Raw genomic sequence first — 17,001 nt, 5'->3', positions numbered from 1 at the left:
GGCAGACCCCACGTTCTTGGCCTGATACGTGTGAAGAGTTATATTCTCCTGGGAAGCGAGGAGGAATGCTTGCAAGGACCATAGAAGGCAAGATCTCTGGAAGTCATTCTGCTTAGATGTAGTTCCTCCCACACCTAATTTGGTCTTTTAATTTCTATGATACCTATTCACCATGGCATTCAAGCTGTCTGTCAACAAGATTACCCCATGATAGGCGTGCAGGGAACACGTTACCCACCTCTCTTCCTGTCTCAGCTGGTAATGATCAGAGCATATGTATTTGCAGAAGATGTGGTTTATTCTTTATAAAAAAGAAATAGGCAGATGCTACCCTGAAATTTGCAAGCAGTGTAAGTCAGAGAGGGGCATGCTTATCTTCCTGGGATGTGCTCCCATCCAAAGAGTCACACCTTGGAAGTGTGATACGTCTATAACCCAGGCCCATCAGATGAAGAAAGTCTGGAAAACTTGATACTTGGAAAAGGAAAAAGAAAACAGGTTTGGGCAGATCTGGCTACAGAGTGAGTTTTCTAATCTGCCGTTGCTCATTGGGCTTAGAATGTGGTTACTGTGTAAATTCATATGGAAATAAGAGGCACACACAAGACCTCTGGCCACAGAGAATAAGGATGAACTCCTAGACACAGTGCTGCCTGGAGCCAAGGTGTATCCCACATCTCTTTAGATGGGAAGTGAAGTAATGTGAAAGTCGCTCAGTCGTGTCTGACTCTCTGCGACCCCATGGACTATACAGTCCATGGAATTCTCCAGGCCAGAATATTGGAATGGGTAGCCCTTCCCTTCTCCAGGGGATCTTCCCAACCCAGAGATTGCAGGCAGATTCTTTACCAGCTGAGCCACAAGGGAAGCCCAAGAATACTGGAGTGTGTAGCCTATGCCTTCTCCAGAGGATCTTCCTGATCCAGGAATCTAACTGGGGTCTCCTGCACTGCAGGCAGATTCTTTACCAACTGAGCCAGCTATCAGGGAAGCCCTCTCTAGATGGGAAGGGTATCCTTACACATGTACACATGATTCAGATCTACCTCAGGGTCTGCTCTCACAAGGCAATGTTTGTGCAACTGAAGGCTTACAGGTCACTTTTCCAGCCTTTTGGGATAATTTTCAGCCTGTATTTAACATGCTTCAGCTTATCTAATATGTGCTAAATGGAACACACTTTCCTCCTAACAGTGTCTGGAATGTGTGATTGAGGAACAGTCTCTGCTATTTTGCTCAAATAACTCCCACTGACACCTGCTTGGGGAATTTGTTCTCATAGCTGATTTTCAAAACCTAAATACTACTTCTCTCTCAGGGAGAATGGAGGTGGCAAGCTAGGTGGCACTGGGGAAGGAGGGAAGGGAGATAAGAAGGCTGAGGGCTCCCAATCAGACAAATAGTAGCACTGAAAAAAAATCCCAGCCAAACAATCAAACCTAGTTCTGGATGCCCCAGGAGGAAACTGTCACATATCCTTGCCCATGTTCATGTCTCCTTCTGTCTTTCTTTTCATCCTCTTAAAACACAATCCACAACTTATCCCTGATTTTCACACACACAACTTGGTGTTTTTTCTCCCTATGACTCTCCTGAAGACTTCATTAGTTGTCCTCTCTACGATTTTCTCAAACACCTTACCAATCATGAACTGGCCAGAGGGCACACTGTTATTTTATAAAAGTTATGTGTATAATAGTCAAGGAGCTATTGTTAAGCTGAAAGTGCATATTTATTACAAAGGTGGCCTTTAAACTTTTTCACCTTTTTTTAAAGCTTGTCACTTAGTCCTTGTCATTAACCCAAATCTCCTATATCATAAGGAAAGGCTATGGAAGAGAAAGAAGGTTTGCTGAGACCCATCTGCACACTTAATGAAATTATAGGCTTAATTCTTGTTTTCACTTGGGATTGGGGTTTCCCAGGTGGCACAGTGGTAAAGAATCCACCTGGCAACGCAGGAGATACAGGGGACAAGGTTTCAATCCCTGGATCAGGAAGATCCCCTGGAGTAGGAAATGGAAACTTGCCCCAGTATTCTTGCCTGGAAAATTTCATGAGCGGAGAAGCTTAATGGGCTACAGTCCATGGGGTCGCAAACAGTCAACCATGCCTGAGCAACTGAGCACATACATACAGAATTTTAGAACTAGAAGGGATCCATAAAGCTATCTATCCAACTCCTCTGCTGCACTGGTGGTGATGATGTCCAAGAGAGGTTCAGTGATCTAAGTTTGCACAGCTGGTCAGCGGTGGAGCTGAGGCCTACAAGCCACACCTCCTGACTACTAGCAGCCCCAGGGTTCTTTCCCAAACCCAGCACCTTACTCCTTTTTACCCTCAGGTTTGTCTGCAAAGCTCTCTTCTTCCAAGAAGCCCTTGAGAATTCAGAATAACAATACTTCTCAGAGATACATCCTGTTGCTATCTCTGTCTTTCCAATGCTTCTCTACTCTCCTTTTGCTTTTCTGTTGGTACGGATCCCCCTGCTTTGTTACGGCTATACGAGAAATCTTTCTAGTAACAAGCTAGGTGTCTGCTTTTTTTTTTTTTTTTTTTTTAGGAGTCTTCTTTATTCATGGTGTGGGTTCTCTATCAAGGGCCATGATGAAGACAGCCAGCTAAAGGTATGTCAAAATGGGGATGCCATTCCTGTCTTGGTAGAATGGGAACAGTGCTTTTATTTTTTGGAAATAGGTCTACAGGCAATAAATTATTACACATTATGGCTACTGTAAATATCACAATGTCACAACTGAAGAACTTTCCACCTACCACTGAAGAGTCAAAGAAATACTTGTGTTTCCTTGTTGGTGGGAGGAGAGACAGCACAGAGAAGGTGCAGACATGGGCTGTGGAGCAGACGGAGCTGAGATTTAAACTCATCTCTCCCACTTACTATCTAAGATCTGGAGTGTGTTGCAAGTTCCTTACCATGCTAAGCAATAATGGAAACAGTGAAACCCACCTGTAAACATTTTCACATCATTCCTGAATACATTAGTTATGTATCTTGTGTGTCCTGTATTTATGTGTTTGTGTATAATATATACATATAGAAGGGAGAGAGAGAGGAAGAAAGAGAGGAAGGGAGAGGCAGGAGTAGGTAAGAGCACACATTCAGCACAGTGTCTAAAACACTTAGGAATTCAAATGATAGTAAATGGTATTCATCATTATCAGTAGTATCACTAACAGGTATTAGAGATGGTGTTATTCTAGTTTATTTTGCTTGAAGATGAAAAGGGATAAGAACTATTTTGAAAGTGTTAGTTGCTCAGTCCTGTCCAACTCTTTGCAACTCCATGGACTGGGGGCCTCCAGGCTCCTCTATCCATGGAATCCTCCAGGCAGGAATACCAGAGTGGGTTGCCATTCCCTTCTCCAGGGGATCTTCCCCCTTAAGTGTGGACAAAAAACAACAACAGCAACCTAATTTAATTAAGTTTCATTTGGCTATTAAAGAACATTTAAATTCTAGAATCAAATGCTTCCGAGTTAGAAAGGACTTAACAGAAGTCAGCAAGACAAGCTTCAGCTGGGATTCAGCTTGCAACACACCCCTGACATCATCATTAAAGCTCTACTGAAATATCCTTTGTGAAGAACTCATTACTTTTCAACCAAGTCTCACATTTTCTGACATCTGACATTCTATTGTATTTTTGGAGAACAAAACTCTCCAGTAATGGGATTAAAAGATGAACAAAATTAGGAAGTGCAGGCAAGAGAGAGGAGCAAAAAGACGACATTTCAGATAAGCTCTAGAAAGGGCTGCCGACATGGCAAGTCTGGGGGATGTGAGCAGTGGCTCCAGGTGGCAGCCACCACTGAGAAGGCAGCTGGCCATCCAAAGGCAGCCAGACTGCCTGACTGCAGGAGACGGCCACGTGGCTGAGGTCTTACACCAGGGTGTAGCCTCCATATCTCCAAGTCAGAAAGTTGGCCTCTTGGAGCCCAGCAGAGCCTGTGTACCCAACCAGACAGGTGCTGGGATGTGTGGCAGGGTGTTTATGGTAGGTGTTCGCCCACCACAAATGACCACTGCCTTTTGAAAGATCTTTCGGCCCCTTCTGCTCAGTGGGCCTCTGGCTACCTGCATGAGTACCCAGGGTGGGAACCTCATCCATGTCTCAATCTTGAAACCAGAAAGGATGTGCTAACCCAGGAGAACCATCTGGCAGGCTGCATGGTCCTTTGAGAGGTATCAGCTGGAATGTGGCCCATGGGTTTCCCAAGGACTGGGCTCACTGCCAGGGATTCTGAGTTGTTCCCAATCTCAGCTGTTTGGGGTGTAACTCACATACATTTTGTGTCTGTGTCTATAAGAGAACAACCACCAAATCTTCTTCTAGGTCTGGCTCAAATATGGGAGGCTCCTGAGATATGGACGATCAGGAGTCTCACCCTCTCCTTAGTTTCAGGGGGCACCCTCTGGCCAAGAACAACAGCATTATCTTCAGTGGAGTCCAACTGCTTGTGAGGAAGCACCAGGACCTGACAACCACAGACGAAGCCCCTGTATCAGACCACTCTGATCACCTGGGCAACCTGAGTGGGGAACTGCGTATGTGACTTCCCAAGGTCATGCTGCAACAAGATATTAAAGTCAGCCTCTGGGTAAGAGGCTTCCCTGGTGGCTTAGTGGTAAAGAAAGCGCCTGCAATGAAGGAGATCCAGGTTCAATCCCTGGGTCGGGAAGATCACCTGGAGAAGGAAATGACAACCTACTCCAGTATTCTTGCCTGAAGAATCCCATGGACAGAGCAGCCTGGAGGGCTACAGTCCATGGGGTTGCAAAGAGTCGGACACGACTGAGCTACTAACACTTCAACCTCTGGGTAAGAAGGGATTCTTTAAAGCACCTTGAATCCTGCAGGCTCAGGCTAGAAAGTCAGAGACAACATGGGCAACAGCTGTCCCCCATCAGGTTCCCAAGGCACCCACTCACCTGCATCCCAATGATGGCGTAGATGAAGAAAAGCATGGCGATCAGAAGGCAGACATAGGGAAGGGCCTGGAAGGAAGCAGAGACACAACCATGAATTTAAAGGCAGGCAGCTCCGGGGTCAACAAACTGCACCCCAGGCAGTGCAAGTCTCAGTCTCGCCCTGATACTGACTTAAACACAGGGCAGCGGCTCTCTGATCCCCTGGGATGTTCTATTTTGGAGTTCTGTGTTTTTGCAGATGTCCACATTGTCTGATAGGTATGCAAACTGTTGGCCCCAGAGAGGTTTGTAATTTCCTTCCTCACCAAGAATATTCTCAGACCCAGAAAAGTGTATGGCCGGGTCTCTGAGGGAGAGCTGGGAAAAATTCCTGGGTCTGGGCTTCATCCCACTCTGTATGCAGAATATTAATAACCTGGGCAATTATGATGCCAATTACACAGCAAGCATTCAGCTTTGACTCCCAAATCTCCGTATTACCCTTCCCACTCCTTCACTCAACACGAGGCTCCTAATGGAATCTGGAAGCAGAATGAATCGGCTGGGGTCTCAGGCATTGGTCAGTTCCTAGAAGGCGCCTTCAAGCTCTGATGAAACATCTTTTTCCAATGTTTAAGCCTGCTGACCTTTCAGTCTGTTTTGTGTAAAATTCCAAAAAACCTTTCAAAGTGTGAGTGACCACAAAACCCTGCTGGGAAGCTACGTAGCACAAGTTTCCATCTTGTGCAAGCTACCTGCCCCTCAGGGATGACAACTCTTTAAAGGTGGAGGTGAAGCGGTAAGTGGAGGAAAAGGCAGGCAGGGAGCTACCCCTGGTGGCTGGGGGAGGGTGAAGACATAGGGCAGTTTGGTTTGATGGTCAGGGTGGGCACTACAATTCTGGGGGATCTTGGTGCTGACAATGGAAGCCCCTTGTTTTCACCACCCAGGAAGCCTCCCTGGCAGTTCGTGCAACTCCGGGTCTTCATTCTCTCAAGTGTGTACAGCACGACTCCCAGGAGGGCAATTGAAGGCTTTCAGACTGCATGAGCCAGGCAGAGCTTCTCAACGGTGCTAACTAAATGAAGAGTCCTGGGAGACTTTTTACAATTTGAATAAAGAATAAACATGAAAATGAAATTGAGAGTTGGTGGGAGAACCCTTTCTCCAATGGAGTGCTGATTCTCATGGTCTGTGAGGAGTGGCTACATTCCCCAGGGGCATGTAAAGACACCTTCTGCTGAAAGGAGAGAGCAGGGAGGCAGGTTTCTGGCCTCTTCCCATCACCTTCTATGTCGTGCTTCCTGCCTTTACGCTGCCTTCCCCATCCCATCATCTCTAGTTCCTGGTACCTCTCTCCCATCCTGATCTCCCTTCTTGTCATGGCATACATTCCAACACAAAATAAGGAAAAGAGGGGCTTCCTTGGTGATCCAGTGGTTAAGACTCCACACTCCCAATGCAGGGGCGTGGTTTTGATGCCTGGTCAGGGAACTAAGACCCCACATGTGGAGTGGCACAGCCAAAAATTTTGTTTTCAAAAAGGATTGTAAAACACCTGGAGAAAGAAAAGACAGGACACATTCACAGAACAAAGAATAACAACATACTTCCGGTCAGAAAATACGCAAACCGGAAGACAGCCGAATGTCATCGTTAAATTATGAAAGGAAAAAAAAAATAAGGAAGAGAGAGAAGCACTGAGTAGGAGTCAGTGGCGGACAATGAGGTGATGCTCAGGGGGAGGGAGGGGGAGGCAGAGACGGGACAATGCTGTCTACACGGTGTGACTCTCTGCTGTGTGTGTGCAGAGGCAGCCTTTGTTAAACCAACTTCAAGAAAACAACTTCTACACTGTGTCCCAGAGTGGCTCCAAAAGCAAACACCCATCCATCACAGTGTCACCTGGAGACAGATACAACTGCCTCCAATCTTCTCTATTCACTGGAATAAGCCAACCATTTGGCCATCAGTTTATGACACGCTTTTCTGTGCCCTCAATAGTACACACTTTCACAGAGAATTGGTGATCACGAGACTATGACAGGCTGACACATATTTCTTAAGAGACTAACAGCTGTAACTTGTTGGGCAGGCCTCTACAAAGAGGTTTTAAGAGCATCTTGTGTTTCAAATTCTAAATCCAGCTCCATTCAAGACTCAAACGGTTAAATTCTTGCTAAGGGTTTTGATTTCTCCTCTGTCATTCAGTTTTGGAGAAACAGTTTTCACTGAGGTGAGGCCTCTGTGGGAATTATCACACCATACAATTATGATGAATACAATAAAGATGTCAAGGTTGCTCGTGGGAACCTGAACATCCTTACAACTGGTCTCACATTTCAGATGCACAGGAACTTGATGGAGAAGTAATTCAGTCATGACGGTGTGGGGTGAAGTCCCTTTCAAATAACGAGAAACCATGGATTCACTGACAAGCTCTCTTCAGTTCAGTTTGGAATTAAAATATACAAATAATTGGACTCCCTGGTGGTCTGGTGGTTAAGAATCCACTTACCAACACAGGGGACATGGGTTTGAGCCCTGGTCTAGGAAGATTCCACATGCCTTGGAGCAACCAAGCCCGCGCACCAGAATTACTAAGCCTGAGCTCCAGAGCCTGAAAGCAGCAATTACTGAAGCCCATGTGTCTAGAGCCTGTGCTCAGCAACAAGAGAAGCCACTGGAATGAGAAGCCCAAGCACCGCAATGAAGAGAAGCCCCTTCTCTCTGCAACTAGAGAAAGCCCACATGCAGCAATGAAGACCCAGTGCAGCCAAACATCAAATAATAAAATTAAAATGTACAAATAATTAAAGTAAAGAAGGCAATTATTGAATTCATGATTTTTCATCTTTGAATCAATTTCATCAGATTTTAAAAATACATTTATTGAAAAACTCTATTTTTTTGAAGAAAATAGTACGTTTTTGAACAGCATCAACACTCCCCAAACTTCAAAAACTAATTATATTTGCTACAGCATGCAAATATTTAAATATGGAAAATTTCTTTTACTGCAAGTCTCTGCCATTTACATGGGTCTCAGGTTTCAATTTTTAACTTGTTTATTACACATATACCTCTGTACAACTCCATGAGGTCATTCAACAGATGCTCACCATATTAACCTTGCCCAGATGTCCTATTCATTTGCAGGACGCAGAGGTGGCCATTAGCATGCCATATACTCAGTGGTTCAGGAATTACATACTAATGATGACATATGTGGGAATGGTATGAATCATCTCATTACAAAACACAACCCAAGGAGTCCTTTGAAAAACTGTTGGGTGAAATAAAGCCACGGACGAACCTCTGAAAATGCAGAGGGTATGTGACTACAGGTGGTTGGCTCTGCCCATGGATAGGATTGCTCCGGGCATTCTGGAATACTTGGGAGGGAACACACCTCATAAGACAAGCCCCCTGCCTCAGCGAACAGAGACGATAACTCAGTTTCAAAGTTGGGATGCTTTCTAGAATGAGATCCTAACCAATCAGTCATAAGCTAACCACCTCCTGGCCGAGTTGTACTGTAGCTGAGGACTGCTGTGTTCATCTGATGCTTCTGACAAACACCCATTTCCAGAGGCGAGGGGACCTGCAGAATAATGCTGTGTTGCCCAGTGTTCTGTCTGATGCGACAGGAGCCCCTCAAGCCTCAGAGGAGGAGCTGGTAAGGCCTTTTACCTTAAAGGACTGCACGAAGGTCCACAGTAAAATGCGGATGGTGTAGCCCTGACGCAGCAGCTTGATGAGGCGGGCCGCTCGGAAGAGCTTCAGAAAGCTCATGTTGAAGCCACTAGTGTTCACCAGCTGGTGGACCAGAAGGAAACATATCATTAGTGACATTTGGGTCATTTAGGAAAGTTAAGCACTGGCATTTGTGCCTTTATCCCTCATTCAGATCATTAAATAGAACATGAATGGTGTCTTTCATTTTTAACCCTGTCTCCAGCTGGCTGGCCAGAGAGGACCATCTCTCCGAGCCTCCCCAGGCCCACCCTCTGTTCCCAGGCAGGAAGGTATAGAAGTTCCCCAGATGGGTGCCCGGAAAACAGTTGGCAAAACTGGCCTCCCCAGTCTTCTCTGAGTGGTCCTGACTCTGCACGTGGGTGTCAGAGAGCAGACCTCATAATCCCTCTAGAACATGCTGGTTTTGTGATGAGCTCTCCAAGTTTTGTTTGGGATGAACCATCTCAGGGAACCACTTCAGATCTAACAACTTTGAGGGCAAAGATCCTGTGCCTAGATTCTTGGTATCTCCTGAAGAATCCAGCAGAACACGGTGACATGGCCTCTCCTGGGCCCTCTATCCCACTCACCTATTTGAGTCGTGCAAACGGGCCCACACCTTCCATGAGATCCAGTGCCATCCAATGGTCCCATTTTCTGGGGAAAGCTCAGGACTGAGGAAGTGAATAGGGGGCTGCACATTGGGTTTGAGGAGTTAAAAATGGACTGAATGTGCTGAGGATTGTTTTAATGCTACTCCAGGGCCGAGCTTAAAGAGAAAGACGGAAGAGCTATTTACCTTGCTGTCCGTCAGAATAATTTCTGTGATACTGCCAATCACAGTGATGAAGTCAAAGATATTCCAGGTGTCTCGGAAATAGTTCTGCCAAGTGAATTCAGCCATGAGAATTGGGGGTGGGGGGGGGGAGGAAAAGAAAACAAGGGGGAAAAATGAAGAAAATATATCTTTCATGATATAATTCTTTCACTTGGAATTAAAGCTTTTCAATTCCAAGACAAGTTCATTTTAACTTTGGCTTTAGTTTCCTATTTCTAACCAAAAATGCAGTTTCTCCTTCACTAATTTGAGAATTTCTCATTTGGGAAGCAGTTTCATCACTATTTGAAGACCTTGTTTTTTGAAGCTGTCACTAAAAAGCTATATAAAGAACACATAAGATTTTTTAATGTAATACTACATAAAAATATGCAAGAAAGTGATTTGTAGCCTAGAACATGTTGACCTCCAAGAAAAGAAAGATCGTCATTGTTACCCACAAGACAATAAAATGATTTACAGTATTAGTCTAAGGTTTTCTATAACTACAACTTTTAAACTATTTAAATAGTATAATGGGACCCTATAAATACACCATTCTGATTTTCAACTAACAATAAAAGTCAGAGATGTCCTAAGTGCCTAAAGATCAAAGATGTGCCAAAAATCTCTTTCTAACTTCATTGAACATTTTCAAACCAACTTCTGATTGGCATAGGATGAACGAAATCATCTTTCCCATCTTTCTCGGCTCTGTTACACCTTTCGAGGAAGTGTGAATAAATAAAATATAAGGAAGCAGTAATGAGATGAGAAGGTTAAAGGAGACGAAGGCGTAAAGGACCTGGAAAATGCACCAACCAGAAAACATTCAGCTCTGGAACGTTAGAGCAAAGTGGGCTCTGCTCTCATCTCCAGGGCTCAGGTGAACACAGACCTTGAACTATATTCCTTAAAAGAAAGAGAATACCTGGGTCTCCAAAACATTACCCACTTACCCGTGGGTGACAGCTCCTGTAAGTGACCCTTGAGACTGTGCAACTATACCTTCTCCCACCCCCACGGCTGGCATTCAAGAATCCTTACTATACATGCCAGATTCTGTGCCAGACCCTTCCTCAGCATTCTTTCAGTTCATTTATTCCTCCCATGGATGCTCTAAGTAGGTAGTGATAAATACTTCACAAATTACCGATTGGTAGGGCTGGCATGAAGAGTAGGGAGGGAGATGTGATGGAGAGAAATGGTGTGGGGAGAGAGAAGGTAGATTTACGAGCACCTACTCAGGACCAGACATCTTAGGCATGTTCCCTGATTGGACACACACACAGGATCTACGGCTGTTCATGGCAGTTCTTGTTATCCTCCTTTAATGCATGAGAAAACTGAGGCTTGGAAAGGTCTGTCTGATTCAAAAGTCACAGGCACCTGCCAGGCATGTAGATAAACCAGACATCCAGCCTCACAAACTCACCTGTTAAGGGTGCCTACTCCTTCAGGACTGGGGCCAAGTTGAGTCTCTGAGTTCCTCACATCTCAGGGCTCTCCTATTTCCAACCTGGGGTGAGCTTCCTAATTCTTAGATGTGAGTGAGCAATAGTCGCTCAGTCATGTCCAACTCTTTGCAACCCCAAGGACTGTAGCCTGCCAGGCTCCTCTGGCCATGGAATTCTCCAGGTAAGAATACTGGAGTGGGTTGCCATTTCCTTCTCTAGGGGATCTTCCCAACCCAAGGATTGAATATGGGTCTCCTGTGTTGCATTCTTAGATAGTTCCCATATATGAGCTAGAATACAAATCTAAATCTCGGGGAACAGAAGCACTAGATTCCAGTAGAGGAGGCTTTACAATACAGCATGGTAAAGCACAGAGGCATACACTAGGAGATTATGGAGGACAAAGTGTGGGCTTCTGAAGCCAGATAGACCAGGATCTGATCACAGGCTCTGCCTTTTAGTAAACTTATGCGAAGTACTGAATCTTGTTGAGCCCCAGCTCATCCATATAAGAAGAAAACCATAATGCCCGATCTAATAAAATAGTTCTTATGAAGGTAAAATGAATAATATGTAAAGCTTTTTTCCCTGGTGGCTCAGATGGTAAAGAATCTGCTTGCAATGCAGGAGACCTGAGTTCAATCCCTGGGTCAGGAAGATCCTCTGAGCAGGGAATGGCTATCTACTCTAGTTTTCTTGCTTGGAGAATCCCATGGACAGAGGAGCCTGGTGGGCTACGGTCCATGGGGTCACAAAGAGTCGAACATGACTGAGCAACTAACACTTACTTTCACTTTTCTTTTTCCAGACAACCAATGTATTTTAATTCTCTCCCTTTCTTTCTTCTTCTTCCTTCCTTTTTTATTCCCATTTCACTATCCAATTCTACTGCCTTTTAGTTTGTAACCTTCGAAAAGCAACATAATTTTTCTGAACTTCAATTTCCTCATTTAAAATAAAAACAACAACAAGGATAGTTTCTGCCATGTCTATTTCAGAGTCATTGCGAAGATCTGACAAAACAGTACATATTAGGGAATTCTGAAAACCCACAGTACCATATCAATGAAAAGACTTATTTGGGGCTAGTGGTGCCTTTTATAGTGTTCAGAATGCTTCTAGACCTTGAATGAAAATATGAGGGTGAGGGTGGGAAGGAGGCAGGCTTTGGGGCTGAATCACCTAGTTAAGCTTATAAGTAGGTATTCAGTATTCCCTACAATTTGACACATAATTGGGGGCTTAAGCAGAGACAGTATCAATCCAACATGCAAGTAATCAAGATGCGGAGGAAAACTTTTCCTGTTGTTGTATAAGCTTCCCCCGCCCCTTGCTCCCCCTGCCCAGGGCTAGACTGTATAATAAAGGCATCTTTGTGGCTGGTAGTTTACTTTTTGATTTCTCTAAGACTCAAAAGGGAGTCCAACAACCAACAATACAGCCACCTGCCATGGGTTCCCTTCAACTCTCCTCCCTACACCATCAAATCAATGACTTTGCAAAGAACCACTAGGAAGCCAGAAGCAACCCCCAGCGTTAACACTCACAACCACCACGTTGAGGTCAGAGTCCCTGCCCAAGCTGCCAGCAGTCAAACCCACATGCAGATAATAAGCTAAGTTTCTCTTCTTTCAGGGAATGCCATATACACATATAATTTGAAATGGTAGCTCACACACAAAATAAGTGTGAAACAGCTGTCAGGTGGGTTTATCTGTATCCCACTGATCTTACTTGTAAACACTGAGCCAAGGGTGGGGTGGCAGAAAGAACTGTTTTGTTTATAGGACACTGAAGCAAAAGGCTAGGTTTGCTTAACACGCTTGATGGCAGATGTGAGAATCTGCCAAAACTATAATTAGCAGTTGAAAAAAAGTAAAAGGAAGACTCATGCCAGAAAAACTCATCCCAATGCTCCCCAAACCTATTCCAGAATGCCCACCTCTCTCTCTCTCACATACAGACACTTTAAAGGTCACTAGTCTTTGTAAGCTTTAGTACTAAACATTTATTTTTGTTGGCAAAAGTTACTCTTCACATAACTAAAGGGAGGAGGACAATTAGGTATTAATAAAATCTATTATTTTCTATGTTGGAGGCTAAGAGGGACAGATATCTTTCCATTTGAGTTATAAGAGTTTAAGCCTTCCATCAGTAAGCACTTGGGTTTACTAGTCCAATCCTTGCTTGGCTCCTCCTCAACAGGTAAATCTTACTAAGTTCCAGTAAGACCCAATATTGGTGGCCTCTTGACCACTGATAGAATTTGAAAGGAACGGGGCTGAAGTCTCTGTGAGGGCTTTGGTGCCCTTTGCCTCTTCTCCTAACACCCTCACACAGCATCTTGTCTCTATGACCTTTTATTGAGCAGTCCAAACAAACTTACAGTTAGGTGGGTGGGTGTGTGAACCATTTCTGGAATAGCAGCGACCACCCCTCCCTTCCAACAGAGGCTGGGAATGAGCCCAAAGAGAAGGGAAGATAAGCATGAGGCCAGGATAAATCCTACGACATACCAAGAAGCCAAATGCAATGATCTTCAGGACACATTCCAGGGAAAACACCATGGTGAAGGCGATATTTAGGTACTTCAGGGCCAGCTCATAGGTACAGGGAGCAGAGTAGTACTGCCAGGAAGAGAAAACAGGGAAGGTGAGAGGCATATCCAGGTCACAGAGGTTGGCCATCTGGCATCCCTGCCCTAGGGAGACATTCTGCTGCATGATGTAGAAGGAAAGACAGTCATTTAGGGCAGAGAGGAGAAGTATACATCCTATGTAGCAAAAGGATACAGAGAAGAACACAAATCTTATTAGCAAAATGGCCAGTCTTCCCAAAACTGAAGGCGTGAAGGGCAGAAACATTTCCTAGAGTTAATTACTTTACCATTTAGTATTAAATAACATCAAACCTCTTCTGACTCTTAGAACTCCACGATCACCCACAGCTGACATTTCCACCCTCACCTGCATCTGACTGCATCACCAGCCTTTGTTTTCAGAGTTCCATGACTGCCGCTATGTATTACACTGCATTTTACCCCAAGGACCTAGAGGCTGGTTTGCTGATGGAGACAAGATCAAAGAGAGATTCCACAATGGAAAAGTAGGTAAGGAGGCAACAGACTGGTAAGCCGTTTTTTTTTTTTTTTTTTTTTGGCCATGGTACATAGTTTGTGGCATCCCAGTTCCCTGAGCAGGGATTTAACCTGTGCCCCCTGCAATAGAAGTGAGGCGTTCGAACCACTGGACTGCCAGAGTTCCCAATCTTGAATTTTTTTTTAATGTTTTTTATTGTGGCAAAAGTCACATCATACAAAGCACACAATTTTAGCCATATTTAACTGTAAAGTTCAGTGGCACTAAGTACATTCACCATTACCATCTTCCAAATTTTTCACCTTCCTAAACAGAAACTCTGTTCCCATTAAACACCAAGTCCCCATTCGTCCTCCCTACCTCCCCCTCACTCTCCTGGAGGGTTTTCTCAGTGTCTTGGGCACACACACAAGTGCCCTGGGAGGGGGCAGTCTCCGAGGCTCAGCTCCCCACAGCGCCTCCCAGCCACCACCCTCTCACCTTCATCATCAGCACGACGGTGTTCAGGGCGATCATGGCCATGATGGTGTACTCAAAGGATGGAGACACCACGAAGTGCCAGACGCGGTACTGGAAGGTGTGCCTGTTCTGGGGCATGTAGCGGGTGAGCGGTTTGGCACTGATGGCGAAGTCGATGCATGCCCTCTGCGGGAGGGTCACACTGGTTAGCCAGGCTCAGATCCCCCAAACCTCGCACCCTGGGGGGCTCTCTGTTAGATGCTTAGGAGAAGAGGACAGTGTAGAAGAGGCTAGGACTGGGCAAGCAGAGGTAAAAGTAGCAAAAGAAATTATCCGGACAAAGCTACAGGTGGGATGCCATACGGTAAGGACTTCGTACTGTCATACAGCAAGTCCCATATAGTAAGGACTTAATATTTTTATTGATAATAGTGGTCTCTTACACAGCACATGGCTGAGATGACTAGGCAGGAAGCTGTACCTGGTGCCTGCAGTCAGAAGTAAAAATCTATCTCCCTGTGCATTTCCACAGCACTTTCTTTGCATTTGTCTTATAGACTCTTAATGATTTCTAGGGCAGTTCCAGGATAAAAACAATGAACTCGACAATGTGCCAGAACCACACTTGTTACTACAAAAGCAGTAACAAGTCAGACTTATTCCCTACCCTTACAGCAAATACACACCATTGAGGGACACTGCCAGGGAAGCAGATGTCTTAATGTTACAATGTTAGCACATGTCTTTCACCCCCAACCTCTAGACTACATGCTGCATAAAAGTAAGGACTGCAACCCCATGGACTACAGCCCACCAGGCTCCTCTGTCCATGGGATTCTCCAGGCAAGAATACTGGAGTGGGTTGCCATGCCCTCCTCCAAGGGATCTTTCCAACCGAGGGACTGAACTCAGGTCTCCCCCTTTGCAGGCAGATTCTTTATCATCTGAGCCACCAGGGAAGCCCATTCCTATGACTTATCCTTGGGCTTTAAACACAGCAGATGCTCCAAAGATGTTTATTTGATGACCAACTAAAACATTTCCCCCCAATTCTCTAATTCATAAGAGAGTAGAGAACATTCTGTCTTCCTCCTAACGCTGCTGGTCTGACAGTCCTTTCTGGAGCCCCTGCTGCCCCATGCTCCAGACTCCCTTGCTTCACCTCATTCTTCTCCAGGCTGCACTCTTCCATCATCTTGTCCCCTTGCTCCTGGAAGGTGATGATGATGAGAGCCACAAAGATGTTGACAAAGAAGAAGGGGAAGACCACAAAGTAGACCACATAAAAGATGGACATCTCCATCCGGTTGCTGCGGCTTGGGCCTCGGTCTTCCTCTGTCACATCGACCGAGTGCTGCAAGACCCTGGGGACAGAAAGAGGAGGCAGGCGTGGTGGGGGCGGTCCTGGCAGCTGCTCTGACTCAAGGCTTCATTAGCTGATATGCCCCCTATTAAATACATATACTCTTAAAGATTTTTTTTTTTTTTTTTGGATGTGGACCATTTTTAAAGTCTTCATTGAATTCATGACAATACTGCTTCTGTTTTATGTTTTGGTTTTGTGGCCACTACACTTGTGGGTTCTTAATTCCCCAGTGAGGGACTGAGCCCACTCATGCTGCATTGGAAGGAAAACTCTTAACCAATGGATCACCAGGGAAGCCCCCAGCATTTTCTTATTTGACTCTTTAAACTTCATTGGTCTTCCATGAATTTGGGGCTCCACAACCAAGTTGGTGGCGATCTGGTGACCCCCAAGCCACTGCTGTTTCTAGCCCCTGTGCCATCATGGATCCAACTCCTAAGCACCAGAGTGACATTATTTTACAGTTGAGGTTGTTATAAAATAGCAAGATTCCACAATTCCCCTTTGGCATTTTGCTGCCAACAGAGTATGCTGCCACCAAAAAGTGGTGTCTTGGTTATTGCCAAGTCTCTGAAAAAAATCAGCCTGCAGCTATGTGCTAAGTCATTTCAGTCATGTTTGACTCTTTTCAACCCTATGGACTGTAGCCTGCCAGGCTTCTTCGTCCATGGGATTCTCCAGGCAAGAATACTGGAGTGGGTTGCCATTTCCTTCTCCAGGAGATCTTCCCGACCCAGGGATCGAACTAGCGTCTCTCACGTCTCCTGTATTGGCAGGTAGGTTCTTTACCACTAGTGCCATGAGCAGCATAAAAAAACTGCATTCTGTTACTTTTGCCATATAAGGTATGATCACAGAAAGCGTCCCTGGGTTCTTCCAGCTCATCCTTAACCCGCAACCCTCTCTCATGTCCAGGGTCAACGTGGATGATAAATGTGTCTAAAACAGTCCTCAGGGACTCTTCTAAGGTGTGGAGAGCTGTTCAAAGTTCATTTGTTCTGTAAGAGTCAGATGGCTCCACTCAACTCCTTGATAATCAGCGAAAACATGAAGTGCACCAGATATTTCCCTGACTTCATCAGATCCCGCTTGATTCCTGTCTGAGGGATTTTCATTCTTCCTCTCTCCTGCCTGTC

The 17,001-nt window shown here is 45.1% G+C and overlaps 1 protein-coding gene across 7 annotated transcripts in view; it reads right to left on the bottom strand.

Annotated features, from left to right (window-relative positions):
• CACNA1E (calcium voltage-gated channel subunit alpha1 E) overlaps positions 1-17,001 on the bottom strand; it is a 536,699-nt gene that overhangs the window by 38,077 nt on the left and 481,621 nt on the right. For all 7 annotated transcript variants that reach the window (XM_027565502.1, XM_027565501.1, XM_027565503.1 and 4 more), the window contains 6 exons: positions 15,662-15,863; positions 14,521-14,685; positions 13,459-13,569; positions 9,468-9,551; positions 8,624-8,749; positions 4,952-5,017 (listed from right to left, as the gene is read on the bottom strand). In XM_027565502.1, coding sequence (XP_027421303.1) covers positions 4,952-5,017; positions 8,624-8,749; positions 9,468-9,551; positions 13,459-13,569; positions 14,521-14,685; positions 15,662-15,863 — 754 coding nt within the window. The remainder of the gene's footprint in view (positions 1-4,951; positions 5,018-8,623; positions 8,750-9,467; positions 9,552-13,458; positions 13,570-14,520; positions 14,686-15,661; positions 15,864-17,001) is intronic.

This window comes from Bos indicus x Bos taurus, chromosome 16 (assembly GCF_003369695.1).
Source record: "Bos indicus x Bos taurus breed Angus x Brahman F1 hybrid chromosome 16, Bos_hybrid_MaternalHap_v2.0, whole genome shotgun sequence".
Classification (NCBI taxonomy): Eukaryota; Metazoa; Chordata; class Mammalia; order Artiodactyla; family Bovidae; genus Bos; species Bos indicus x Bos taurus.
This window is presented reverse-complemented; position numbering and strand designations above follow the sequence as displayed.